The sequence below is a fragment of the Manis javanica genome, chromosome 3 (genome assembly GCF_040802235.1).
Source record: "Manis javanica isolate MJ-LG chromosome 3, MJ_LKY, whole genome shotgun sequence".
Taxonomy (NCBI): Eukaryota; Metazoa; Chordata; class Mammalia; order Pholidota; family Manidae; genus Manis; species Manis javanica.
Genome location: NC_133158.1, coordinates 3,776,695 through 3,803,151, shown reverse-complemented (window position 1 = coordinate 3,803,151; position 26,457 = coordinate 3,776,695). Strand labels below are relative to the sequence as shown.

General features: G+C 59.6%; 1 protein-coding gene across 2 annotated transcripts; it reads left to right on the top strand.

Moving 5' to 3' along the window:
- Window positions 1-657: 657 nt before the first annotated feature.
- TKT (transketolase) lies at window positions 658-22,999 on the top strand. Of its 2 annotated transcripts, XM_036994861.2 has the most exons (15): window positions 724-862; window positions 8,008-8,034; window positions 9,249-9,366; window positions 10,104-10,217; window positions 10,894-10,991; window positions 14,457-14,648; window positions 16,164-16,282; window positions 17,669-17,862; window positions 18,534-18,698; window positions 19,503-19,659; window positions 19,799-19,929; window positions 20,569-20,652; window positions 20,769-20,862; window positions 22,100-22,222; window positions 22,729-22,999. In XM_036994861.2, the coding sequence occupies exons 3-15, from the start codon at window positions 9,283-9,285 to the stop codon at window positions 22,902-22,904; spliced, it is 1,731 nt and encodes a 576-aa protein (XP_036850756.2). In that variant the 5' UTR covers window positions 724-862; window positions 8,008-8,034; window positions 9,249-9,282; the 3' UTR covers window positions 22,905-22,999. The 2 variants fall into 2 exon arrangements, with proteins under 2 accessions (XP_036850755.2, XP_036850756.2); XM_036994860.2 differs by lacking the exon at window positions 8,008-8,034 and having other exon boundaries at window positions 658-862.
- Window positions 23,000-26,457: the final 3,458 nt, after the last annotated feature.

Sequence of the window (26,457 nt, the reverse complement as noted above, 5' to 3'; positions counted from 1 at the left end):
GGGGACCCAGAGGGGACACAGGCAGGGCTGGCCACTGGTCCTCCCTCCTGCGTGCGGGCCCCTGCTCAGCCACAGCTTTGAGGGGCCTGCCCTTCTCCAAAGCATCCCTGAGTCGGATGTCCTACACTATCGACCCCATGGGGTGCACGTGGTGGGTGACTTACATGGACAGTGTCTGAGGACAGTGCCCTTCCCCACTGCCACCCTGGGGGCAAAAGGGGGCTAGTAACAGCAGAGACGGCTGGCTGCCCCTGACCCTACACACCTGGGGCCAAACCCAGTCTGTCTCCGAGTGGGCAGTGCTACGGGGCCCTAGTAACTCGTCAAGAGCCTAACGCCCCGGGACCGGGCTGGGGCTGGAGGACGGAGCCGGTCTGCCAGGGCGGACCTCGCCCTTAACCTTGCCAGGGTGTCTGCTCGGCTGTAAAGTGGGGCTAAGGAGGCTACCTCTCCAAGTCCACCAGGGCCGAGGGGGGGACAGGAGACGGAGTGGTCTGCCGGGAAGGTGCCCACAGGCAAATTGGGGCAGGCCGGGTGCCAGGAGCCAGTGCTCGGTGCGGGTCGCCCCGGAGGGCAGCGCGCCTGGCCCGCACGAGCCCGGTGGCGGGCGGGCGGGGCCCGGGGAGAGAGGCGCCCCGCCCCGGGGGCGGTCCCGGGAGTCCTAACCGCGCCCCGCGCCGCCGCCAGTCGCTCCTCAACCTCGCGGGTCTGCAGCTCCGTCTCCGTCTCCTTCTGCGTCCCCGCGTCCCCGCGCCATGGAGGGCTACCACAAGCCTGACCAGCAGAAGCTGCAGGCCCTGAAGGATGCGGCCAACCGCCTGCGCATCAGCTCCATCCAGGCCACTACGGCGGCCGGCTCGGGGTGAGCGCGGGCGCGGGTCGGGGCGGCGGGGACCCGGGGTCGGAGGGTAGGGGCGGCGGGCCTGCGGCATGGAGCCGCCACGAGGGCGGAGCCCGGGGGGCCGGACGTGCGCTTGCAGGCCGGGCTGGAGGTGTCTTCCCTTCCGCCGCGCCGCGCGCCCTGGGCCCAGCTTCCGCCTGCAGCCGAGGCTCCCGGGCGCCGCAGGCCGGCCCGCCCCTTGCTTGGAGCCGCAGGGCCCCTTCTCCGACCAGGCTGGGAGGGCCACCGTGGTTGCGCCGTCGCCGAGGGCCGGGCCCTGCGCTGTGCACGGCGTGGGCCCCCCTAGTAATGTTCACCTGGCGGGTGGGGAAACGGGGGCGCCGAGTCTCAGTGGGTGGCCCAAGGTCACGTGCCAGGAGCTGGAATTTGAACCCCCACGGCCCAGTGCCAGAGCGCCTGCTTTAACTGCTTAATCTTACAGGGAGTCTGGGGCCTGGCCTCCTTCCCCCTCCTCCCCTTTTCCTCTCCACCTCACATTTCTGCTACCCTTAGGTTGGCGTCCAAATTTGGAGCAGGGGGCCGCTGAGATGCCCGGGAGGACAGTGAGGAGGAAGGTGGCCACGTGCGTGCAGAGTGAAGGGAGGTCTGAGATATGCCCAGAGGCTGGAGGCCGGGGAGGGTGAGGTTGGGAAGGCTGGGAGGACCCCGGGCCAGGTCCCGGCCCGCGGAGGGCACGCAGGCCTGGAGGCTAGGCGCACTTCCCCGGGGCACAGGGGTAGGCCCTTCCCCCAGCAGCCAGCCCTCTGGCTCTCCTCCCAGGGGGCTTCCTCTGATGCGGGGCGAGACCATTAGCAATCAAAGGGCAAGCCAAGCCAGAGCCTGTTCCCCGCCCTGTGAGCCGGAGTATCTCCTACACTGGGGGGGGGTTTCAAGGGTCCCAGCGCCTCCCTTGGGGCCTGGCACGATCTATGGAGACCGCAGTGATTCACAAAGTATTCTGAGGGCTGGGTCGGGGGTGATGTTCAGGAACCTTCCCAGCTGACCTGTGTGCTCAAAACAGTGGCAAGCGCCTGACTTCCGGCCAGTTTCATACAGGGAACATTACAAATAAGCAGACCTCTTTTGACCTTTAGGGTGAGTATGCACTCATCCTTTGTACCTGTAAGACCCCCAGTTTTCAAGTGAGAATAGACTCCTTCAGGCAGGGCACCCTGAGCCCCATGCACACTGGGGACCCTCTCCCTCTGGGGTTTGTGTGAGACGTACCCATTGTGTGGGGAATCCCTTGCCCAGGCAGGGACTCTGCTGCCTCTGGGTGCCCCCTTACCAGCCTGACATGCAGTAGGTTTGTGCACCTTGTATTGCTCCTGGGCACTACTAGGTCCGCTCCTCTTGACCATTTCAAGGGGTCATTTGCCCTGCAGGCCTGGTTGAGCCTAGGAGCTGTCCAGCCAGGCTTCTGGGGGTCTAGCTGGAGAGACACCGCAGTTACTCAACTAAATAGGGTTACATACCTGAGCATCTTTCAGGGTTAGATGTGACCTGCAGACAATTAACAGGGTCACTGAGCAGATGAATAGGTATCTCTGGTGACACAGCATCCTTCATGGCATATATTGTCTCATGGGTTTTGAGAATAACCTCGTGGATAGATGCTCGCATTTTAAAGATGGGGAAACAGTCTAGTGTGTTAAGTGACTTGCTGAGCTGGCCTGGCGGCTCCACACTGCCCAGTGAGGGGCTGGGGTTCTCAGGAAGCCTTCTGGGGCAGGTGGGCTGCAACAGGGAGGAGAGTGGAGAGGGGAAGGCGAGGTGCAGTGATGGTGTCCATCAGTTTGAAGGCACCTTGGGAGAAAGCAATTATTACAACTGCAAAGGAGGGGGATCTTTGTTGTGGGGGCTGAGAGGTACACCCAGGTTTACATTGTAATGCTTTAGGGATGATTTCCCAGAACTCAAAGTGTCCCCTCGCAAAAAGGAAAAATAAGAGGATAAGATGCACTGTTTCCTCTGTGTTTGTAAGTGTGTAAAAGATGCAGGAAAGAATTGGTTAGAGAAGACTTACATTCCAGAAGGAAGTAACATTGTTACACAAACTGTCACAAGAGAGATTTTGAAAGGTGTGTCCAGAGCTGCATGTGCACAAAACATGGTCAAGGAAGGCAGGTCCCAGCAGTGTTCCAGCCCCGGCTGTATTTTTTGAGACCCACTCTTCCCTCACCACAGAGGATGAGCTCCATCAGGTGAAGGCCAGTCTTGAGGCCCTGCCCTGCTCTGGGCGGCAGTCACAGCCAGAGCGGCAGCCCTGGCAGGATGCCCCCTTTCCCGGGAGCTGGCAGCTCTGGTGGCAGAGCCCCTGTTGTGTGTCTTCAGGTCCCATACAGAGGCTGCACTCACCATCCCATCAGGGAGGACGGGCTGCAGGGGCAGGTCTCAGGGAAGTCCTGATTTCTGGGTAGCTCTCCCGCTCCCGTGTCACTGGACCTCCCCAGACCCTGGGCAGGGAGGACACTGGCCTCTGTGTCCAGGGAGCTGAGGGACAGCCCTCACAGAGGGCTCTTTGTGCAGGCGGCACCCGCTCAGGGCAGAGCTGCTCTGGGGTTGTGTCCCCTTCCTCGTGTTCAGGGAACTGTGGCAGGGGTCCAGCTCATCCAGGCTTTGCCACAGTGAAACCCAGTGGCCTTGGCAGAAGTGGCCTGGCCACTGAGCCTGGTGCTAGATTCCCAGTGCTCACTGACCAGCGCTGGACTGTGGCATTACCCACATCCGAGAAAGCCACCAGAATTGGGCCTGAGTCGGGGAGGGCTGGGCTGTGCTTTTAGTAGTCCCCGGGCTCTGATCCTCAGTGTTGGGGAGGGGACCTGGGAGCATAGTGTCCGGCCAGACCGGGCTGGTGGGGACAAGCAGGTAGGACTGTAACCCTGGCTCTGTTCTGACAGCTGTGCATCTGTCTGAAAGGCCCTTCCCACCCGAGGCCCCCAGTTTCCCCATCTTTAAAGGAGAAGTGCATAGATGGGGGTTTCACAGGCAGTCCCTCAGGAGCGGGGCCGGGGACAGAGTGAGCAGGTGCCGGGGTCGTGCGTCCTGCCGCCCTTGGCTGCACAGCCTGGTGGTCCGCGCGCCTTTGAAGCCGCTGCTCCACACAGGCCCAGCGTCTCTGGGCAGAAACTGCCACCCAGGCCTGCTGCTCCACCGGGCTGCCTGCCACCCACTCTGAGGCAAGAGAGAAGCCGTTAGGATTGCCCCAGCAGCAGCATGTCCCAACGCGCAGTGAGGACAGCTGGCTGTGACTCCGTTCTCTGCCTGAGTGACCTCTGAACGCAGCAGGGCTGGTGGGTGGTGTGTCTCGAAGCTGGGAGCCGGCACAGCCCCTGGTTAGGGTCTGGCCGAGACCCTCCTGTGTCTTCTCAGGAGCCCTGACCGCACTGTGGCCCCCGTGACAACTCTGAGCCCTGGGCTCTGCTTCTCTTGGCGGGCCTTTGTCACTAGAGCCTGGGGGATCTCGTTGCCAAGACCACAGGCGGCTGCCCTGATGCCCGGGGCACTCGGAGGGCAGGGTCCTGCCCTGTGCAGACTGGTCCTTAGGTGGGTTCTGTGCTCTGGCCCCGAAGGGGAGGCAGAGTCCATCCAGTGAGGTGGCCTCGGGGACCCTGGCTGGACCGAACCATCCGTGCCACTTGGGTTCTTGCTGAGCAGTCAGCTGCGCTCGTGGCCCGGACATCGGCTCCCAGGGCTGCGCAGCCGGGCAGGCGTGTGTGGGCACCCCTCTACTGGCCTTTAGCACCTTCTCTCCTCCTCCTAAGGAAAAAAAAATCTATAATGGCTCTACTGAGGTGTAATTTGCACATCATAACTTTTTAAGTACACAGTTCAGTGGCTTTTAGTAAACAAACTGTGTTACGTTTTTGTGAATGTACGACGTCCAATCTTAGGACTTCACCAACCCCGAAAAACCCCTCACGCTCACTGCATTCACTCCCCGCCCAGCTCATTGCTCACCCACTTTCTGCCTCTGTAAATGCAGTTCTTCTGGACATTTCATAGAAACGGAGTCTGTACAGAATGAGGTCTTTGGGTTCTGGCTTCTGTGCCTTAGCATCATGCTCGGAAGGTCATCACGTCATACCACGAACTAGTACTTGGTGTGGATATACCACATTGTGTTGATCTGTTCGTTTCTTTCTCTTAGCATTTTCCTTTTGTCCTAGCTCTTCTGATGGCAGACTGTGTGACCTTGCGCAAGTCTCTTCCCTTCTGTGGACCTTATCAGTTCCATCTGCAAAATGAGGAAGGGGTTAGATTTCATCTCTGGTGTGTTCAAAGCTCATTCACTGGACAGCTGCCACTTTCCTATGCATTGTGCCACGCTCTTACAGGCTGCCTCATACTACCCATTTTTACCATGAGGAAACAGAGGCTCATCGTGGACACATCCCTAGGTCTGAGAGCCAGGTAGCATCATTTCTTCATTTGTGAACTTTGTGCCAGGTGCAACAGAAAAGGCTTGAAGTCCCTGCCTTCAGGGAGCTTGTGTTGCAGTAGAATAGACAGGCCATAAGCAGCCCAAAATGTTAGATGGCGGCAAGTGTGAGTGAGGAAAGAAGGGGTATTTCAGGTAGTGTGCTCAGGGAGGGCTTCTCAGAGGAGGTGACATGGGGGCCACACCCTGAAGGAACACTCTGAGGTCTGGAGGTCTACGCAGACACAAGCCAGCAAGAGCAGCTTGGGGATCAGAAAGCACAAGGATCCGAGGATCACTTCCCGTCTGGCATCTCAGGATTCTCACCTGAATATTGTTTACAAAATAAACATATGCCCACAAAGCATACAAATAAGGTACAAAGGTTGTAAATAATGACCTTGTATGTGCCTACCACCAAGCTTGAGAGCTAGGACCTTATGGCCCTGTGGAACTCCTGGGGCCCCTCTGTCATATCCCTCCTCCCCCAGAAAGGGCTACCCCCTGACTTTTGCATTATCATTCCCCCATTTCCCTTACAGTTTTATAACATTTGTGTATCTTCATATGCAGTTTGGCCTTCCGTGCTGTCAGGTCCCCTGCGATGTGCCTTGCCACTCTGTGTTTGAGGGATAATGTTAGCCTTGCGCTGGCCTCTCCCCGCTGTCCTGCGGCCCCGTCTCTGACAGCACTGTGATTAATCCGTGCCAGTGGTAGGCATGGGCCTGGGTTGCCGGTGTGTCCCCTGTGGACACTGCAGGTGTCCTAGAGCTCTGGGGAGGCACGTGCAAGTCCTGCTGTTGCTGCCGGTGGAGTTGCTGGGCCTCAGGGGATGCGAACCTGCAGCTATTATGGTTAGGTTCCTTTTTCATAGTTCCAAGGTTGCTCAGCATTTCTGTCTTCCCAAGCTAGTGAGTTAATTTGCCCTAGACAATTTACTGTTTTCAGGTTTATTTGCATCCTGTTGTTGGGGGTATTTTTTATCTGTTGTCATGCCCTCCTTCCATTTCCAATATTGCCCCATTCTTTTATCGGGCCCTGCCTTATCAGAAGGTTGCTAGATATTTAGTTTTGGGGATTTTTTTAGATCTACCTCTTTGCTTTATGTAAAATTGTACATTTGCTTCCTATCTCGTCAATTTCTGTTAATGTTACTGCCTTTGAGCTCATTCCATTTTTCTAACTTTCTAAGTCAGACCTTGGCTATTGTATTGGTTTCCAGCTTGTGTGTTTTTTACCTTCTCCTTTGGATACTTGTCTCTTCTTTGAAGTAGATTGTTTCTCTTTTGGTTTTTGCAGCGTTGGGGACTGCCTCTGCAGCCGTCCTGGGCATGACTCCCTGCCGTGCAGGCCCCACTTGTGTGCGGGGACAAGGGCCACCTGATGGATGCTGGCAGCCTTCTCTGGAGAGTGGAGAGGGGCCTAGCCAGTGGCGGGAGGGAGTTTTTCTGCCTTTTCCCTGCAGCAGGGAAAAATGCTAAAAGGAAGAGAGAAGGAACACCAGGAGGAAGGGGCGCCCTCTCCTGGCGGGGACCCTATCTTGGCCTCTCCGAGCTCACTGCAGCACCTTCCCACCTAAAGCGATTTGGGACTGAAAGGGGCTGTTGAGGCCTAGTTAGGTCTTTGAACAAACTTGAACCCCATGCATCCCCACCGCGCCCCACAGTCTCCACCCGTTGTCCATGCCTGCGTCCTGTGCAGCGCCAGGGGCTGGGGCCCTCACCCCAGTAGTCCCCGCCAGGGCAGGCCAAGCTTGCAGGGGAAGCGCAGGCCCTGAGGCCACAGGCTCGAAATCCATTTGCAGTCTTGAAGTCCCTCTAGTCGACTGAGCTTGAAAGCGACTGTCCCCCGTGTGCTTGGCACTTCACAGAGCCCCAGCTCCACCATTGGCTCATGTCCTCCCTCCTGCCTGGCCTGGGGTCCCAGCCTGCAGACGAGTTAGCGGCACCGAGAGGCTTGGCGTCTGTCTTCTAGCAGGTGGTGACCTGGGCGCTTTGAATGCGTTCTCTTACTGGGGCTCCTGGCTGCCCCCACATGGCACCCCCATTCAGAAGTGAGTACGTGAGCCTCAGGGAGGTGGAGCCCTTGCTCAGGTCACACGGCCCAACGGCACAGCCCACGTCCCTACCCTGGGACACTTTGCAGAGGGAGCCCCCCGATAGCTCTGAGGCAGAATGGACACCGAGCCCCTAAGAGCCCCTTATTCTGTATGTTTTACTTGGTGGAATGAAGACAGGGCCAGCAGTGTGGCCGGGACACAGGCTTTGGAGGGAATAAGATATGTGGCTCCCCACTTCATGGGCCTAGGAAGAAGGGTTGCATCAGTTACTTACAACTTCCAAGCCTGGGTACACTTCTGCCACCTGGAGAAAGGGCTCGTGCCATGCCATTTACCCCTGAAGCCCCTTCGTGGTGGCCAGGTAGGACTGCCACGCTGGGCTCACCAGGTACACAGGGCAGAGGAGCCCCACACCTGCCTCCCTTCTTCCTCCAGGGAGCAGCTCGGCCCACCGTCCACCCTCCTCCCTTCCTGACTCTTCGCAGGGTGGGGTCATGCCTTTTGAAACAGGGCTCCTCTGGGACCAGGATGACCAGTGTCGTCTGGGGTGCCCTCCAGCTGAAGTTGGGCACTGGGAACGTTCGGGCATCGGGTCCCCACTGGCAGAGAAAGGTTTCTCGTTTACACTTCCTCACCTCCCTCTTCCAGGTCCATGACCAGGAGTTCGTAGAGATGGTTAAGTATCAGAGGACTGTGTGCTGGGAAGGTGGGCACTAAACCAGCATGGACAGCTCTGGATTCTCTACTAATGTGTCTTCGCAGGCGTGACTCACCCCTAACCGGTGGGGGGCGCCGACTGGCGGAGTGGGAGGGAACGCTGTGTGCTCCCGGAGGTGCATGTGCCCTTGGGTTTGGCATTGGGCATGTTTTAGTGTAAAGGACTTCAGACAGCAGTGTCAGGACTGTGCTAAGCTGCATGGAGGGGAGGCTGGGAGGCACGTGCCCTGAGGCTGGCATCCTAACAAAAGTGTGGACCAGGGGCCTCGGGGTTGGCCAGGAATGACAGCGTGTCCTGCCGGAACCCCAGCCGCGAGCCCCATTCCTGAGGGCCGGGGCCGGGCTAATCACATGGGTCCTCAGAGACCTGACCCTAAGTGAGCCTTGTCTCTAAGGTGGAATCTCTGCACTTCTTGTTAATTCCTTTGCCCAAAGCCATTCAAATAGCTGCAATTCATAAGAGCAAGAGGCTAAAAAAGCAGGGGGTGGGGATGGGGGGGAGGGGAGGGATCCCTTGACCCCACAGCTGGAGGGCTGGAGGGCATTCTCTTAATCAGCCCCACTTCGGCCCCATCTCAGGCAGAAGGGATTTTAATTTTTTCATGACTAGCCTTTATAGGAGACAAGATTGTGTTTTGCCTTTTAAATTCTGCAGTAAAGCATGGCTTCTAGGGGCTGCACCAGCCCTCAAGCTGCCAAGTAGCCCCGTGATGCTTTGGAGGGCCCAGAACCCAGGCAATCAGGCTGCCAGCTCTATGTGCTGAGGCTGCCTGGAGATCTGTGGTGCTTCCGGGAGCCTCAGTCCCTAACCCTGCCATGGCCTCAAGACCAGCAACCCTGCGGCCCAGGAGCACAAGTGGGCAGAGTCCTGGGCAGTCCCCCCGGGATGCAGCTCAGTCACTGAATCCTGTAGCTGCTTTTAGGAGCCACGAGACCAGACTGGGCCCCTCCTGTCTTATTCTAGAATTTTTCAGTTGCTACAACTCCAGAGGTCTGGACTGTTGGCCTCTGGGAGGGTGTCCTGTGCCACCTCCTTGAGACTCATGCCACCCTCCCAGGAGCAGGAGCACCTGGCCCTCTGATAGGCCAGGCCCGTGACCCCTCGGGATGTGTACCCCAGGCCCCTGAACACGGGCCATCATGTGCGTGTCCCTCTCTCTCCTGGGTCCCAGCCACCCCACGTCGTGCTGCAGCGCTGCGGAGATCATGGCTGTCCTCTTTTTCCACACCATGCGCTACAAGGCCCTGGATCCCCGGAACCCTCACAGCGACCGGTTTGTGCTCTCCAAGGTAGGAGCCTGGCCCACCCTTGGCTGGGAGTCAGGGGCCCTAGAATGGTGGGAAGGCGCTGGCAGCAAGTGGTCTCCGAGAGTGCCCACCCCCTGGTGTAGGGTAAGCCCACAGGGCTCTTTCCCGCCTGCTGCACCTGGCCCTCCCCTTCATGTCTTGCTCTGTGCTGACCCAGCTATAAACTTAATCCAGGTTAAGGAATAAACAGGGGACCATGGAAATGATCTGCAGGCGTTCCCCCAGTTTCGTGCTGACGGGCAGGACTCAAGTCCGGGCCCGGGGCACAGCCCTGGTTTTCCGCATGCATCTTCTGTGCTGCGCACTGCAGCCGGCTTCAGGATGGGGCACCCTGCCCCCACTCCCCGCCACATGAGAATCACAGCCACAAACCCCTGAAGCCTGCCTGTGCCCAGGCCTGGCTCTGTGGCCTCTGGTCTCCCAGGGCAGGCGGGAGAGCTTAGAAGTCTGTCCAAGCCACTCATGCCAGAAGCCAGGGATTAGGGCAGCCGGCTGCCTGCTGGGGTTTTGGCCACGCCGGCCTCACAGCTGCGCGCACCCCCTGCACCTGCCCTGGGCCTTGGCTGTGGGGACTCTGGGCTGGAGGGGGATGAATAGGGAGTGGCCATCACTTGCAGCCTCCCCTGAAAGGGATACCCTGGCCGGCAGGCTGGGCCAGTCCAGGGTTTCTGTGTGCTGTGGGAACAGCCCTGTGCCCCTCCCCTTCCCCCCGCTGGCAGGGCCATGCGGCTCCCATCCTGTATGCTGTCTGGGCCGAGGCCGGCTTCCTGCCGGAGGCGGAGCTGCTGAACCTGAGGAAGATCACCTCCGACCTGGATGGGCACCCTGTCCCGGTAAGTGTGCGAGGCCTGTGTCCACGTGCAGTTTCTCAGGCGTGTGGGGGCAGGGGCATCCCCTGCAGCGCAAGGTATAGATAAATGGAGGAGGGCACTGAGGTGGGGAAGGAAGTGGGTGTTTCCAGGGCAGTCTTCACCCCCAGGGCTCCGGCCCGGGGAGCTCGGGTCACCTGCAGGGAGGGCCTCTCCCTTGCACCACACACCCAGCACTCTTCCTTCCCTGCTGGGCCTCCCTGGCCAGGTGGACGCAGCTTGGGAGAAGCTCACAGGATGCTGGCAATGCCCCAGGAGGGGCCCAGTTTGCTCCTCAGGGTGCTGATCCCTGCCAGGGGTGGTAGTTCACGGGTCTTTGCCCACCCGGGCAAAGGATCCATCGGATTTGTGGTGAATTCTCCCAGCCACCACGTGGCAGGCGATGAGGGTACTGAGGCCCAGGGTCCTTGCCCACGCACACAGCTCCCAGACGGGCACAGCTGGTTTGGACCCCAGTGCCCCCAGTTGCTGCTGGGTAAGGATAAATGGCCACACTGGGGTGGAGGCTGTCCCGGAGCTGGGCCTCCTGCAGACCCAGGGTGCGGCCGCCGCAGCCCAGAGCCCAGGGTCCTGCGAGGGGGTTGGGAACTGGCTGCTTCCTGTTGCCCCCTGTGAGTAACTGGGCCCTCTGTTGTGGCAGAAACAAGCTTTCACTGATGTGGCCACCGGCTCCCTGGGCCAGGGCCTTGGAGCTGCCTGTGGGATGGCCTACACTGGGAAGTACTTCGACAAGGCCAGGTAACACATCTGCCCCCCAATGCCCTGGGTGATTTTGGACGGGTTCAGCCTTCCCCACTTCCCCCAGGCACCCGTTTTGCCTGACCGGGACTGAGTAGGGACTGAGAAAACGTGCGTGGGGTGGAGGGCCTGAGGCTGGGACCACAACCGCCGCCTTTCCAGCTGCGGAGTGAAGGGACCTGCATGGAGTCCCTTGTCACTGGCTGGCAGGGCCAGGTTTTAACCCAGAGCCCGTGCTCCTGACCGTGTGCTCTGTGGCCAGAGTGCCGTGGCTGATGAGTTCCTGTGTCACCTCCGGGCCTGGTGCCTGGATCCTGGAAGTCTCAGAAGGCCCCACCCCCAGTGTCTGACTAAGTGCCACAAGCCTAGACCTGAGCCGCGTACGTCCATCTTGGGAGAGGAGAATATCATGCGTTCTGTGGGATCCCTGGCGCCTCTGACCCCATCTGTCAGCCAGGGAGGGACCCAGTGTTGGAGGGGTTGGCCTGCGGAGGGCAGGTGGGCTGCCTGCTGGGGGCGCTCTGCCTCTCTGGCTTTGGGGCAGCTTGGAGGAGACCCCTTTCAAGGCGGATTCCAGCAGCCAGGTGGACGACTAACAGGTCTCGGGGGGCAGGGGAGCAGTGCTCCTCGGGTAGGAAAGCCCTTGTCTGTGATTTCCCCATGCCTTCCCCTCCGGGGGCCCTGTGCTCCGCACTGTAGAGAGCTTCACCTTGATAAGCCCCTGTGGGCCAAGTGGCGACCTGAGCACCATCACCCGCTCGTCGATGGGGAAACCGAGGCAACATGCTTGCCTAGTGGTGGAGGCAGGATTTGAATTCAGGGCATGCATTTGGAGTCCCCAGGTTGCTCTGGGGACCCAAGGGAAGTGCCAGAGGATTGAGCAGCCCTGTGAGCGGGCAGCTTATCCGGGCAGGGGCCTGTGGAACCCGGCCTGCGAGTGGCAGGGAGCACCCAGGTCTGCAGCTTGCAGCTCCGCACCGCCCTGCAGGCCAGCCACTGGCGGGAGAAGGGCCACAGCCAGGGTGGTTGGGGGTTTGTGGTGGTGACTGTGGGCCCCTAGGGCAGGCGGCCACCGGGAGCCTGAACGGGAGCCACACTGCTGTGGGCAGCCAGCCACTGGGCAGTGGAAGGGGCCCCTGAGACAGCCCTCTGGGGGGCGGGGACTGAGAGGCCTTCCCACCCTCGGGCGGGTGTCGCCAGGCAGCACGTTTGCCTTCAGTGCCTGGCTGAGCTTGGAAGTGAGATTCATCTATACCCAGAAGCAATTCACCCTGAAGGGAAGAAATACATAAACAATGGGGTATGTTTAAAGGTGTTTTATTTGGCACAGAACCAGAGATGTGAGTTAATTACTCCCTACAGTTGCTTGAAATAATTCCCATGAGGGGCCATTTCCTGACCCTCACAGGCTGGAGCAAGCCCGTGTGGGGTTCCCAGCACCAGGGCTGAGGCGCAGGCTCTGGCTGTGCCCCAGGCAGGAGGGTGGTGCGGCCAGGGAATGCCAGGCCCCCGGCTCTGGCCTCTGGTCACATGCCTTCTGCCATCACCCAGAGAGCAGATTGCAAATTGGCCCTCTTTGATTTCTAGGTATTTGGTGGGGGTGGGGGATGCTGGTGGTGGTGATTATAAAGTATCTACTTACTTGAAAGATACAGAAACGCAGTAAAAAGAAATGAATGTTTTCCTTTTTCTTAAGCAGCCCATTTGAGTCTGTTTAACAAAGTATCATGTTTCCTGAGAAGAACAGTATATATACTTTGTCATCCTGGTATGGATACAATTTTACATTCTGCTTTTTAGAAAATTCTGAACAACTTTCTCAGCCCGTAACTGTCGGGCTACTTGCAAGGATGGCATAGTGTCCTGTCTTGAGGAGGTGCTCTGGCCCACTTAGGCAGGCCCCACCCTGTCAGACATCAGAGGCAGTTTCCAGACCCCTCTGCAGCAGACACTGGTCCCCTGTTTAGGGTCCTTCTCCTTTTGATAGTCTGTGACTGGGCATGTGCAGCCCTCACCCCACATCTAACAGCTTCAGCAACAAAGCCTCAGGGTTCGCCCCAGCTTATGCAGGGCCCCTTCCTGGTCACAAGCTCCCTAGTGTCTGCTCAGGATCCCAGGACACCCTCCTGACCTGAGGCTGTGCCCGGACTCCACCCTAGGCCCCAGTCCCTCTTCCTTGGAAGTAGGCGTGGGGCAGGAAGCTTCCCTAGAACCCCTCTCTGGGCAAGGCTAATTCCCTCCAGCCTCTCTGGCTCGGCCCCATCAGGCAGCTCCTTCTGGGGAGCTGCTGTGCCAGCCCCGAGCCCCTGCAATGTCCCGGCCCCCCGGGTAGCCTGCAGGGGAGAGATGAGCCGAGTGCAAGGACAGCGTGCAGGTTTGCACAAACCCGTGGGTGTGAGCCCGAGGCCTGCTCAAAGCCGGGTCTGGCAAGGGAGCCTCCCTGAGCTGGCGGCCTGCAGGGGTGCTGAGTCATGCTGATGGGCGCTGGCTGGCCCCACTGCTTGTCCTGCCCTCCCTGCCTCGGCCACCCTGCAAGCCCCAGGCTGCCTCCTACTGCAGGGGCGGGGCAGCTTGGGCCCTACAGAGCCTGTCCGGGCACCGGCACCGGCCGCACTCCCTGGGGCCACGCCGCTGGGCAGTGGGCAGGGGAAAGGGGGTCTCCAGTCCTGCAGCCCTCACCCTGCAGGCATCGCTAGACAGCAAGGGGTAGGCAAGCAGACCTCTGAATCCTGTGTGGCCTTCAGACAAGTCCCTTGAGCTTGGGGCCTGTTTCTTGTCTGTGTGAGGAGGGAGCTACTCAGCACAGGCCCCACTCTGACCCCTTGGTGCTCAGCCCATGAATGGGGTTCGTGTCTGAGTTGTGGTGCTGCCCCTCAGTCACCTCCAGCACCTCATCCTGGGTGGGGACCAGAGTCCCTGAACTGGTTTCCCTGCCTCCAGCCTGTGTCCCGGGCCCAGGGAAGGTTCTGTTCACCGGGTATCTTACCCTATTCTCAGTGCTATTTACTGCATCACCTACCTGTGAAATGACGTGGTTGTTTCATTGAGGGCAAGACAAAGGGGCAGAGAAAGGACCATGTCCAGCTCATTTTGGGGCCAAGAACCAGCCTTAGGGGCGCCCAGCCTGTGAGGCACCTGGCCTTTCTCCCCTTGAGGCCTCACTGAAGGATGCTGCCTGGTGGTGTCTTGGCCCCTGACAGCCCACCTCCTCTGAGCAAGGCCCAGGGTTCCCCTACACTCCCAGTTCAAGGGGGTGCTGAGAGAAATGGCCCCTGCAGCAGGTGGCACAAGCCCCTCATGCCTGGGGAGGGTAGGTCACCCCAGTGTCCTTCCTCCTGTTCCTGCCCTAACGGCCCCAGTTGCCAGTCTTGCTGACCAGGCCCCGGGGGTGCCAGGGCAGGCTGGCTCCTCAGGAGGGGTGGGCCGGGTGAGGGTCCAGCCTCTGCCCCACTGCCCCACCCGCAGCTACCGCGTCTACTGCCTGTTGGGAGATGGCGAGCTGTCCGAGGGCTCCGTGTGGGAGGCCATGGCCTTCGCCAGCATCAACAAGCTGGACAACCTCGTCGCCATTCTTGACATCAACCGCTTGGGCCAGAGTGACCCCACGCCACTGCAGCACCAGATGGACGTCTACCAGAAGCGCTGCGAGGCCTTTGGGTGGGTACGAGGCAGTGGCCGGACGCCCTCCCAGCGCGGGAGCCGTCAGGCTGCAGCCTCGCAGGCCCAGGGGAGGCAGGGCGGGGACGCCTCTGACCTTTCTCCCTCCTTCAGCACGTGACTCGGGACTTCAGGCCTGGAGGCAGCCGAGACGGCCCCGTGGCTTTGTGGGCCATGGGCCCGTTCTGAGTCCTTCCTCTGCTGGTTGTGTGGCACACTCGTCCTCAGGGCTCCCGCCTAGCGACATGGCACAGAGCCTCCCTTTGTCCTGGGTGCGGAGGAAGAGGTGCCCAGCGTGCTCTGGGCTCATGCACAGAGGCTAAGGGGCAGGTAGCTGATGGGTTTGGACACCCATCTGGTAGCCACGTGCTATGCCGGCCTCAGCCGGAGAGGAGGAGCAAGCTCGTCTCCTAGGGAACCGGGAAAGGGGGGTTTCTGGACGTCCCCAGGGGCCTTGCATGGTTGCAAGCTCAGAGCCACTGTTCCAAAGCAGGGAGGTCTGTCTGGGTGGGTGTCAGCCAGAGGGGCCCGCGCCTGTGTCAGTCCCCTGCCCCAATTACAAGCCGCTCTGCAGAGGGTCTCTGAGGGACCCCGGCCCCCAGGCTCAGCTTTGGTGCAGAGACTGGTGGGCGCTGGGCTGGACAGGGTTCTGGGGAGCAGGACCGTGCTTCGTAAAGGAGGGGACAGTCCAGGTGGGGGTGCAGTGCCTGTGGTCACAGCACACAGAGATTCTCTCTGATGACCGAGTTTATAGAGGGAGAAAATGAAGAGAAAGTATTTTCTCTGAGCCGCAAAGTGTCTCAAAGGCCTCCCCACAGCCACATCAGGCGGGACTTGGAGTATAACACCTGCAGCCTCCCTGGCTCTGTGCCCTTGACCCTGTGGCTCCGAAGCCAGAGTTCTTAAGTCCTTGGGCAGGTTACTCCACCTTCTGTGTAAATGGGGGCAGCGGCAGCACCCATCCCATAAATGGATGGGTATGTGGCGTGCTCGGCCTGGCGCCTGCATGGAGGGGGCACCCAGTAGGTGTTAGCTGTGACAGAGTCCCGGAAAGGTCTGCCTTGAAGAAGGGAAAGGCCGCCCTGCCCCAGCTCCTTCCCCTGTGTGTTTGCCAGCATGGTTCATTTTATAAATGTTTTCACTACCACATCTGGCTGGCATCTTCAAAGGGATCAGATGTGTCCCCAGGTAGTTTGGGCCAAAAAATTCATCAAGAATTTAATAGATTTCGAATCCAGGGCATTGTCCCAAAAGCAGCTTTCGGCAGGAAATGACTAGAAGGGAATGAAAGAGAATAAATGAACTAAGCTTTGAGTTACTTAGGAAAGCAGAGGGACATCTGCTCGAAGGCAAGCAAGAAATACCTCAGTGGGAACAGAGAAAGGAAAACCCAAATTGGAAGCAGGAAGGGTTTGAGCTTGCCAGTGCTCCAGCTTGACCCCAGCACACATGGCACACCCACCCGGGGGCCCTCCGCCCCCTGACACTCGGCCTTCACTCTGTTTCTGTCCCCAGCTGGCATACCATCATTGTGGACGGACACAGCGTGGAGGAGCTGTGCAAGGCCTTTGGCCAGGTCAAGCACCAGCCTACAGCCATCATTGCCAAGACCTTCAAGGGTCGAGGGATCTCAGGTACCTGCCCCCATCCGCATGGGGACTGGGGTTCAGCTGGGGGCACCTCTCTGAGGCCCTGTGCCTAGAGAAGCACCAGCCCTTTGCTGCCTTACTGAGTGTACCGCGCCGGGGATGGGGGCAGGGGACTGTGTCTCCGAGGCAGCCCAGCGGCCCATGTGTCCGAGGCAGGATTCGAACCTAGGTCAGGTTGGGCTCAGCCAAGGGGCATGTATAGGCAGGGAAAGGAGGACCAGCGGGTAAGGAGAAGATGCACGGGTGTGAGCAGCCCCCACACTCACACTGGCTGCCCGAGCAGAAGGGTGGGTGCAGAGCAGGAGAAACCGGGAAACACCTAGGTTATCCCCAGGTGAGAGGTGAGTGGGTAACCCTCCAGCAGTGGAAAAGTGCTGCCAGAGGCCTGTGCGGGCAAACGGCGGAAGACGGAGCCTGCACTAGGCCCAGTGACACAGGCACAGCCGCTCCCCAGCACCCGGGGCAGGGCTCCAGGCCCCTTTAGCAGAGACGGCCTTTGCCCAGTTTATAAACATGGGGAAGTGGGGCTAGAGGTGGTCAGGAATTTACCCAGGGACATAGGGAGTCTGTGGCACTAGGGCCCTTAACTGCAGGTGCTGGGTCAACTGCTGTGTGCCACATGCCCTCGCTGCCCAGGGGTCGGGGGTGGGGGTGTCATGACTCCCCCAGCCTGCATGGGCCTGAGTGAAGGCATTCACCTCTGGGGAGGGACACAGCTAGGGGCCCTCGGGGGGCTGAGCATCGGGGCCAGGACTCTGCTGTACTGTTCCCGCCTCGGTGCTGCCTGGCATGAGGCCTCAGGCAGGGTCGGGAAGTGCGTGGCTCCAGGGGGTCTGGAGCCGCTAGGGGCTCCCTGGGAGGGTCGGGCCCTGGCTCTTCCTGGACTGCAGTGGCATCTGAGGTGACCTTGGAGGAGGGGGCCTTGCCCTTCCCCACATGTAAGGCCCCCCAAGAGGTTTAGCTGGGAGCTCATGGAGCACATTCTGCTCACCAGTGCCTGGGGTGACCTAGGCCCTGCTTTGGGCCTCAGTGTCCCTTCTGATGGCCAGGATCCCTGCAGACGCACTCAACACACGGAGGCTAGCTTCTGCAGCAGCAGATGACTCTGCAGGGAGCAGGCGGGGCAGAGAAGAGCAGGTGGGCTGATTGGCCGTGCACGCTTCACCCCTCAGCTGTGAGCTGGAGGTGCCACGTGGGATTCCCAGGGCCCACGCCCTCCTTTCCCAGCCCCCAGCATAGGGCTCTGCTCGACTGTGATGCCACCATTCCTTTGCCTTCCTGCAGGGGCCTCCTGGCTCACCCTCAGGGCGGAGAGCCAGGCATCCTAGCCCTGGCTTACCTGGCCCCCATCCTCCCCTGTCATCCCCCTAGGGGTAGAAGACAAGGATTCTTGGCATGGGAAGCCCCTTCCCAAGAACATGGCTGAGCAGATTGTCCAGGAAATTCACAGCCAGATCCAGAGCAAAAAGAAGATCCTGGCAGCTCCCCCACAGGAGGACGCCCCCGAGGTGGGCATCACCAACATCCGCATGCCCACCCCACCCAGCTACAAAGTCGGGGACAAGGTAAGGAGTCAGGCCTCGCTGTTCTGTTCTGGCGCCCTGTGGCTGGGCCAGCACGGGCCTCGGGAGGGCTGGGCAAGCGGGGAGAGGCCCCGAGGTGTCGCTCTGCCATTTCCTGCATGGGGACAGCCTGCTCTGGCACTGTTTACTGTGGGGGCTCCGAGGGCAAGGGACTTGCCCAGTCACACAGCAAGCTACCAGCTGCGCTGGGATCCAGGCCCTCCCGGGTCCCCCGTCTCTGGTCCTTCGGGACCTCGCCTGAGCTCAGGACACCCCATATCTGGCCTGGCAAAGGCTAAGCAGGCCTGTCCTCCCAGACGCTCCCCACTATGAACATGCTTCCTGACTCCCAGGCCCTCGTACTCCCATGCGAAGTGGGTCAGTTCCGGCCTCGTCCCAGGGCTGGGAACTGGAGGGGTTAGGGCATCTTTGCCAGGTCAGACAGCTCGCAGCTGGGCTGAGGGCAAGGGGCTTCAGGGGCTCCCAAGAGAGTGCAGAAGTTCCGTTGGCAACCTCACAGAAGTCAAGTTTCCATAGGACTGTGTTGTCAGGCTGTCTTTGGCCCACATATTTATCCTTTTACTCTCTAAAAGCTGTTACCCTCCCCAAAGGCTGCAGAGCTGCAGGCCACATGCCCACCACCATGCTCAGAGCCTTCCCCCTCCTCCCCACAGATCGCCACCCGCAAGGCCTATGGGCAGGCCCTGGCCAAGCTGGGCCACGCCAACGACCGTGTCATCGCCCTAGACGGGGACACCAAGAACTCAACCTTCTCCGATCTCTTCAGAAAGGAACACCCAGACCGCTTCATCGAGTGCTACATCGCTGAACAGAACATGGTGGGTGCCAGGGCGGAGTCGGGGGTGCCTGCTCCTCCAGGCAGCTCCGCTGGCAGGGCCGGTGACTCTGGGCCAGCCAGGCGCCAGCATTGACTCAACCTGAAGTAACGGCAGGGGCAGGGGTGGGTGTATACGTACCGTACCGGTTACAGCTAGTGGTTGAGTGTGCAAATGGGGAGGGGCTGCACAGGTGCACATGGGTCTAGCAGTCGGAGGGCAGGCCTCCAGGACTGCAAGTCCAGAGTTCTTCCAACTGAACCTGTCTGAGGCTTTTAGCCTTGGCAGCTGGAGCATCCGGGCTAAGCTGGCAGGGTGTGGGGGCTGGGGAGGCTCCAGGTCTGGGGAAGGAGCGCTAATGTCAGCTGGCAGGTTTCAGAGCCACCGAGAAGATGGCTCATTACAACCAGCACCTGTGCTCTGGGCTTCTGGGCCAGGATTTGGGGCCCGAAGCTCCGCAGACACCCACAGGGGCCGGGAGGACGGGTCTCTGAGAGGCCAGGGAAGGATGGACCATCTGTGACCAGGCTTACCATCCTGCTTTGTGAAAGACTCTGCTTGTTGCTAGAAAAAAAAGCTCCCAGGAAAATAATGGGCATTTCAAGGCAGAGCAGCTTGCTGTTTAGAAACACTGCAGGCTCCACGGGTGCACAGAAGTCTCTGGCACAAGAAGAGAATTAATAGGCTGAAAGACCTAGGTCAGATGAGGCCACCCCTCGGCAACTTCTGTTACTCTTGAGAGGGGTCCTGGGCTCCCCAGCCTCTTCTGCCAACTCTGCAGGGCTGATGCCGTACCCCCGCCCCCAGGTGAGTGTCGCAGTGGGCTGTGCCACACGCGACAGGACGGTGGCCTTCTGTAGCACTTTTGCGGCCTTCTTCACACGGGCCTTCGACCAGATTCGCATGGCAGCCATCTCTGAGAGCAACGTCAACCTCTGCGGCTCCCACTGCGGCGTGTCCATTGGTGAGTGAACCAGGGCCAGGCGCTTCCACCTCTTAAGTTCTTCCCTGGACTCCTGGACCAGGGTTAAGGGGCGCAGGGCCAGGATGACATCCCATCCTCGGATGGGGGTCTCACTTGGTGTGTCCTTTCTTCACCCCAGGGGAAGACGGGCCCTCTCAGATGGCCTTGGAAGATCTGGCCATGTTTCGGTCAATCCCCACGGCAACTGTGTTTTACCCAAGCGATGGGGTGTCTATGGAGAAGGCGGTGGAGTTAGCAGCCAATACGAAGGTCGGTCACATGGCTCTTCTTCCTTCTGCTGGCAGCTGTAGCTCCTCCCTGCAGGGACCGGAGCGGGGGCCAGCGTGAGGCATGGACCTGGTCATCTGCTGCCCCACTGTCAAGCCTCCTGACCCTGCCCTCAGTGTTGGTGGCTTGTAGGAGTTAGACCGGGAAAAATGAAACACATACCACCCTTTCTGCACGCTTGCTGACTGATTGCCGTGCTCTTTCCCCACTGAGAATCCTGGCGGCCCTGCCGGTCCAACAGGAGGTGCCTCTCTGCCCTCCCTGAGCTGGGTCCTCCAAGACAAGGATACGAACAAGCTGAGGCAACGCGGTCCAGGGCACTGTGGTTCCCGGCCCTCTGGCCGAGCGCAGGGCATGCTTCCAGGCAGAGGCCAGTCCGCCCAAAGGAAAGCCATCCTCCATCTGGGGCATGACTGGCGCAGTCATTAGTGCTCTTGCCCAGGTTTGAAAGGTCCTTCCTGCTATGGACACAGGCAGCAGGAGGGGACTCGCAGACCCTCCTTGGGGACAGCAGGGCGGGGAGATATGCAGGGTGGAGTGATGGCCTTTCTAGAAAGAGTCCACTCTTCAAGGTCGAATGTGCTGCGTCCTGTAATCCTCCATTGTTCTGTTTTGTCCCAGGGCATCTGCTTCATCCGGAGCAGCCGCCCAGAAAACGCCGTCATCTATAACAGCAACGAGGATTTCCAGGTCGGACGAGGCCAGGTCAGTGCGGTCCATGCCTCGGTGAGGCCCTGTGAAGCGAGCCCAGAGTAGGGTGTCCAGCCCAGGCCACCTGATCCTGAGCCTCGCTCCCTTCCCCTCCTCCGTGTCCCCCGCAGGTGGTCCTGAAGAGTAAGGACGACCAGGTGACTGTGATCGGGGCTGGGGTCACCCTGCACGAGGCCTTGGCTGCTGCCGACTTGCTCAAGAAAGGTGAGGAGAGAGAGGGTCCCAGAGAGTCTTAGATTGGGTGCCAGCTGTATACTAGGTCTCGGGTGAGAAAGAATTCCATCTAAGAAGTGATGGCAGTGGTACTAAAGCCGCCCTCTGAGCACTTCTGAAGTGCCCGGCCCGGTGCCGAGTGGGCTACAGTGGCCACAGTCCCTGCCCCCTGGCCCGAGGGTGGAGGTGCCCCAGCGTGGCGCTCAGATCAGAAGCCCTGGAGCCGGCAGTGGGCCTGGGTCCCCCCGAGCTGGGCACTAGTCAAGCACATAACTGACTCCGCTTCGCAATGCCTGAGCGTCCCTCCCATAGAGTGGAGATGCCGTCCCCTCCCTGTGGGCTGTCCCGAGGATTTCATCGCTGTGACCTGGCATCATCATTGCCGCCAGCTCTCGGGCGTTAGCTCCTGAGACAGGCCTCCCCAGTCGTAGAATCACGTAGGATAGATGGCATGTTGCAGCCCTGCCAAGCACCAAGGAGAGGGTGGATGTGGGTGCCCGAGGAAAGTGACACCAGGAGTGGGGGGACCAACAAGCAAAGAGGGGAGCAGGTGTGCAGAGCTCCGAGGAGCCGGCGGAAGGTCAGCCGGGGGCAGAATCGGTGGAAAGCCGGGGGAGCCCAGCCCCGTCAGGGAGGCAGGCCAGGGGCAGGTTTGAAGCAGGCGTGGCAGAATCAGATGTGTCTTTCTGAGGTCGCTGTGCAGGATCCTCACGTGACATCCTCATGCCTGAGGCCACAGCTCCCCCGCAGCCATTGCCATATCAGATCAGACACTGGGAACTGTCCCTCTGGTGTCCCTTGATCTTCAAAGCCATCGAGGAGGGTGAAGGAAAGCCGTGGGGACCCCACACAGGCCACTTGCCATTCCTTGGCACCAAGGGCTGAGATCCCCTGGCCCAGGGCGTGAGGGAAGGGGGCTCCTGAGGCCTGCGACTAGACGCAGCTAAATCAGGCCAGGAGGCCCCCTGGAGGAGGTGGGTGGGTACAGAATGTCTGAGGACGCGGGCATCCTAGATAAGCAGAGGAAGGGAGGATGCCCCCTGGGGCTGGCAAATGGCCTGACTGGGATCAGGGACAGCTGGTCCCCCCTGGGACAGGCTGCAGGCTTTTAGCTGTGACAGCTCTCAGGCAGGCTGGGCAGGCACCCACCCAGGTACCCCCCCCGAAGGGCAGACCCACGGCACCCAGCCCGGCCTCTCAGCCGCCCCCTGCATCCTTTCCCTCCCAGAGAGGATCAACATCCGCGTGGTGGACCCCTTCACTATCAAGCCCCTGGACAGGAAGCTCATTCTTGAGAGCAGCCGTGCTACCAAGGGCAGGATCCTCACGGTGGAGGACCACTACTACGAAGGTAGGGCCTGGCCCGTGCCGGGGACCGGGTGGGGTGGGGGGCCGAGCCAGGAGGGCCGCTGGAACAGCTCCTGGGAGCCCCTGCCGCCCGGCAGCTCGCAAGGACCCTGACCTTGCATCCCCGGCAGGCAGTCACACCGGGAAAGCACAGGACGGCTGAGTCCGTCACAGAGCAGCCCTCCGCAGGCACACCACCCCCTCCCAGGCAGCCCTGGGGAGGAGATGGGCTTAGAATCCAGGGGCACATATTCAGCCATGGTTGACAGCTGCCCTGAGGATGGTGTTAAAAATGACTCCAGGGCCACAGTGAGGCTTACGGGGGGGAAAAAATACCACGAATGGTGATGTCTGCTCTGGCTGTGGGCGGGGAGGGTGGTGTTTATGCCAACTGAGTCACCCCTGAACAAAGGGACGCACTGAGACTGGCCGAGAGTGGGGGGCCAGGAGCCCCACGCTGTGTGCGCCCTAAGGCCGCCTCACCCGACTGCCCTTCTGCCCTTTGCCCAGGTGGCATAGGTGAGGCCGTGTCCTCCGCTGTAGTGGGAGAGCCTGGTGTCACCGTCACCCGCCTGGCCGTCGACCAGGTGCCAAGAAGCGGGAAGCCGGCTGAGCTGCTGAAGATGTTCGGCATTGACAGGGACGCCATTGCGCAAGCTGTGAGGGGCCTCGTCGCCAAGGCCTAGGGCGCAGTGTGCAATGGCGGCTCCACATTCCCAAGAATCGGCAAAGGTGCTGGAGATGTACGGAGAGGAGCGGTAAATACATGTTTTGAGAATAATGAACTGGCCCTGAGATGTTTTTGCTTTGATGTGAAGGCTGCAAGCGCCTCTCCCTCAGCCACCTCTCTCCGGGGGGCTCAGTGCTGCCTCGCTGTCCAGAAGCTGTCCAGGGGCCCACAGGACCACCTCACCTCCCCACGCCTACGCCCCATGGTCAGAGGTCTCCAGGGGTGGGCAGTACATTTACTTAGTGTCCCAGCTCCGTCTGCACACGCTTAACCTGCCATCCCAGAAGGGTGGAGGGAAACAGCCCCATTCTGGGGTGGAAGGTGACCCTCAGGGTGGCAGAAGTGAAGGTCCACCTCCAACCCAGCACCAAAGGTGAGAAGTTCTCAACCCCAAGGGTGCAGAACTGCCTTCCTCACCTTGGTAAGCCGCAGGTTCCTGGGCCTGGACCCTGCATGTGACGGCTTCTGACGTCACACTGAGATTGCCGTGCAGGCCCAAGTTCCAGGCCCTCCCGGGTTCCCTCACTCCCCCGACCATGGCTTAGATCTCCCCCTGCCGCCTGGGCTCGGCTGAGGCAGGCCTTGCTTGTGGCCAAATGCACAGAACCTTATACTGGCCTGGGACCAAAGAATGCCGGGAACAGAGGGCTGGGTGCTCCTGGACATGGGGCACCCCAGGAAAGCCCTCCACCCTGGAATTGAAATGTCTATGCACTGTAGACATATCATGGGTTCTCCCAACAATCCGGACAGCACAAGCCAGTCACACCCACAGTCAGCTGACCGCCGTTCATACAGCAGCCATGCCAGGCTTGGTGGTACCCAAGCTGTGAGCCTGCGTCTGACAGCACCAGTTCTAGAGGAAGCTGGGAAGAGCAGGCCTGGGAGGAGCCTGGGCTGGGCTGGGCTTTTCAGCCTGCTGGCACCAGCTAGAGAAGCTTCAGGGCAACCCCGGGGGAGGGTTGGCCCCAGGCACTGCAGAAAGCCCATCTAGGGAGGGAGCAGGCAGGCCTTCCTGCATGGGACAAATGGGGGCACACAGTTCTCAGCCAGAGCTCTGGGTCCTGGCACAATCGGGTGCCCCTTGTAAAATGCAAAATAACAACAGTCAAGGGTGAAAGCGAAGAAATCCGGAGATCTGCAGGCAGCGCCCAGGGGTGGGGAGCCAGCTGGTGGTCACCCCTGGAACTGCAACGCCTGGAGGGAGCAGCCTGGATCTCTGCGAACTCGCCCCTGGTCCCCGGAGCTTACAGCCCACACAGAAGTTTGCAGAAGCAAATGGGACAAGGTCACCTGAGCTGTGGACACAGGGCTAGGACAGCAGGGAGGCCGGGGAGGCCTGCTGGGCCTGTCTATACTCCAGCCACGGCCCCAAAGACCTGGGCAGCCCTGGCTAATCCAAGCGAGGGCCAGCACAGGCGGCTGTCCTCAGCCTAGCCTGCCCAGCCCCTCAGAGGCCCCCACAGCTTGTCATGCAGGAGACGGGCCTGGGTGGGCAGGTACAGGGAGCTTGGGAAGGACATGGAAGGCGGAGCAGTATTCCCAAGGTCCCCAGCCTCGTCACCCAGACCCGGTCCTGGGACATGCGAAGACACAGGAAACCGGGACATTAGGGATCCAGGAGCCGTGGTGAACAGCTAAAGCTCTGCCTCCTCTTTTTTTGATGAAAAGACAGAATGTGCTTGGTAAAGAATGTGCTAGAAGCCCAGTCAGCTGGGCCCTCATGGGAGTCCGAGGAACTGTCACTTCCCCCTCAGTCCCCGACCAGGGAGGATAAGCAGCTAGGACAGACTGCCTGAGGCTCTCCTTGGCCTGACCCACGGAGAGGCCAGGCCTCGTGGCTTAGGTGGCTGAGCAGGAAGTCAGCGTGGCCTGGAGGCCAAGGCTGCAGGTCAGCCAGGCCCCACGGCAGCCTCAGGACAAACTCCTGGTACCAATGAAAGGCTGCCCCAGCCCAGCTGGCAGGGGCCAGAGACCGCTTGTCTTCACACCCCCACACAGCCACACATGTGATGTGGCTACATGACCAGAGGTGCCCTGGTCACTTCTCAGTCCCCAGGCTGCTCAAGTGAGGCTGCAGCCAGCCGGGCCGGACAAGGGAGCAGGCGGGGAGGGCTGCAGGCGCTCACAAGCCCCACAGACCACTGCCCCACTCTCCACTCTGTGCCACTGGGAGAGTCATCTCCCTGAGCCTCAGTGTCCTCATCTGTTAAGTGGGGGTGACAGTGCCACATAGGCTGCTATGATTATGAAGTAAGGGACACAGTAATATCGCGAGCACAGTGCCAGGGAGATGAGGGCTCAGATGACGGCCACAGTTCCTGACAAGTTGTGGAGCAGGGCGCCTGGCAGGGCAGGTGGCACTCAGCACTGGGCTCGGTGTGATTAGATACAGAAGGAAGCACAGGCTGCGTTTCAACAGCTGTTGCTTTCCTAACAGCTCTACGGAGACATCATCCACATGTTGTGCAATGCACCTGCGTAAGTAGCACTAGCGGCTTTAGTATATCCACAGTCGGGCAACCCTCACAGTCCCAGAGCACTTCCATCATCCTCAAACAAAACCCCGTGTACCTGAGCAGTCAGCCCCACCTCACCTGCCCTCATTGCCTGGCAGCTGTAATCTATTTGCCTCATCCGGAGATTTCAGATAAACAGGATCATACAGTATGTGGCCGTTGTTCTGGCTTCTTTGACTTGGCATGTTTTCAAGGTTCATCCATGTCGGATCAGAACTGCATTTCTTTTTGTTGCCAAATAATATTCAATTGTAACTGAATGGATATACCATTTCTCCATTCATCACCGATGGGCACCTGAGTTGTCTCCCCCCTGTGGCCGCTACAAATAATGCTGCTGTGAACATTTGTAGTGGCGGCGGGTGGGGGCGGGCATGTGCTTTCATTTCTCTTGCATACATATGTAGGGGTGGAATTGCTGCAAACTTTAACTTTTTGAGGAACTGCCAGGCTGCTTGGTGGCTGCAACATTTTATGTTCCCACCAGCACGTGAGGGTTCCAATTTCTCTTCATCCTCATCAACACTGTAATTATCTGTCCTCCGCTGGGTGTGAAGTGGTAGCTTGTGGTTTCTGATTTACATTTCCATGACGGATAATGGTGTTGAACATCCTTCTATGTGCTTATTGCCATTTGTGCACCTTCTTTGGAGAAATGTTTATTTAGATCCTTTGCCTGGTTTTTAATTATTATTACTGTCATTACTGAATTGTATGGACTGAATGTGTCCCCTCAAAGTCTGTATGTTGAAAGTCTCACCCCAAGTGCAGTGGCATTAGGAGGTGGGGCTTTGGGGATGTTATCAGCGTTAGATGAGGTCATGAGGGTGAGACCTCCATGGTGGGATCAGTGCCCTCGTAGAAACGGAAGGACAGAGATCTCTCCCTCCTCCGCACACACATCAAGGAAGGGCCATCGAGGTCATAACCAGAAAGCCATCTGCAAACCAGGAAGAGAACTCTCACTGGACACCCAATCTTGCCAGCACC

Excerpts from the sequence above, each read along its gene's own strand:
- TKT (XM_036994860.2), top strand. The coding sequence starts at position 756 with ATGGAGGGCTACCACAAGCCTGACCAGCAGAAGCTGCAGGCCCTGAAG. Across the intron at positions 10,992-14,456 it reads AAGTACTTCGACAAGGCCAG|CTACCGCGTCTACTGCCTGT; the intron begins GTAACACATCTG and ends CCCCACCCGCAG. Across the intron at positions 19,930-20,568 it reads AGTTAGCAGCCAATACGAAG|GGCATCTGCTTCATCCGGAG; the intron begins GTCGGTCACATG and ends GTTTTGTCCCAG.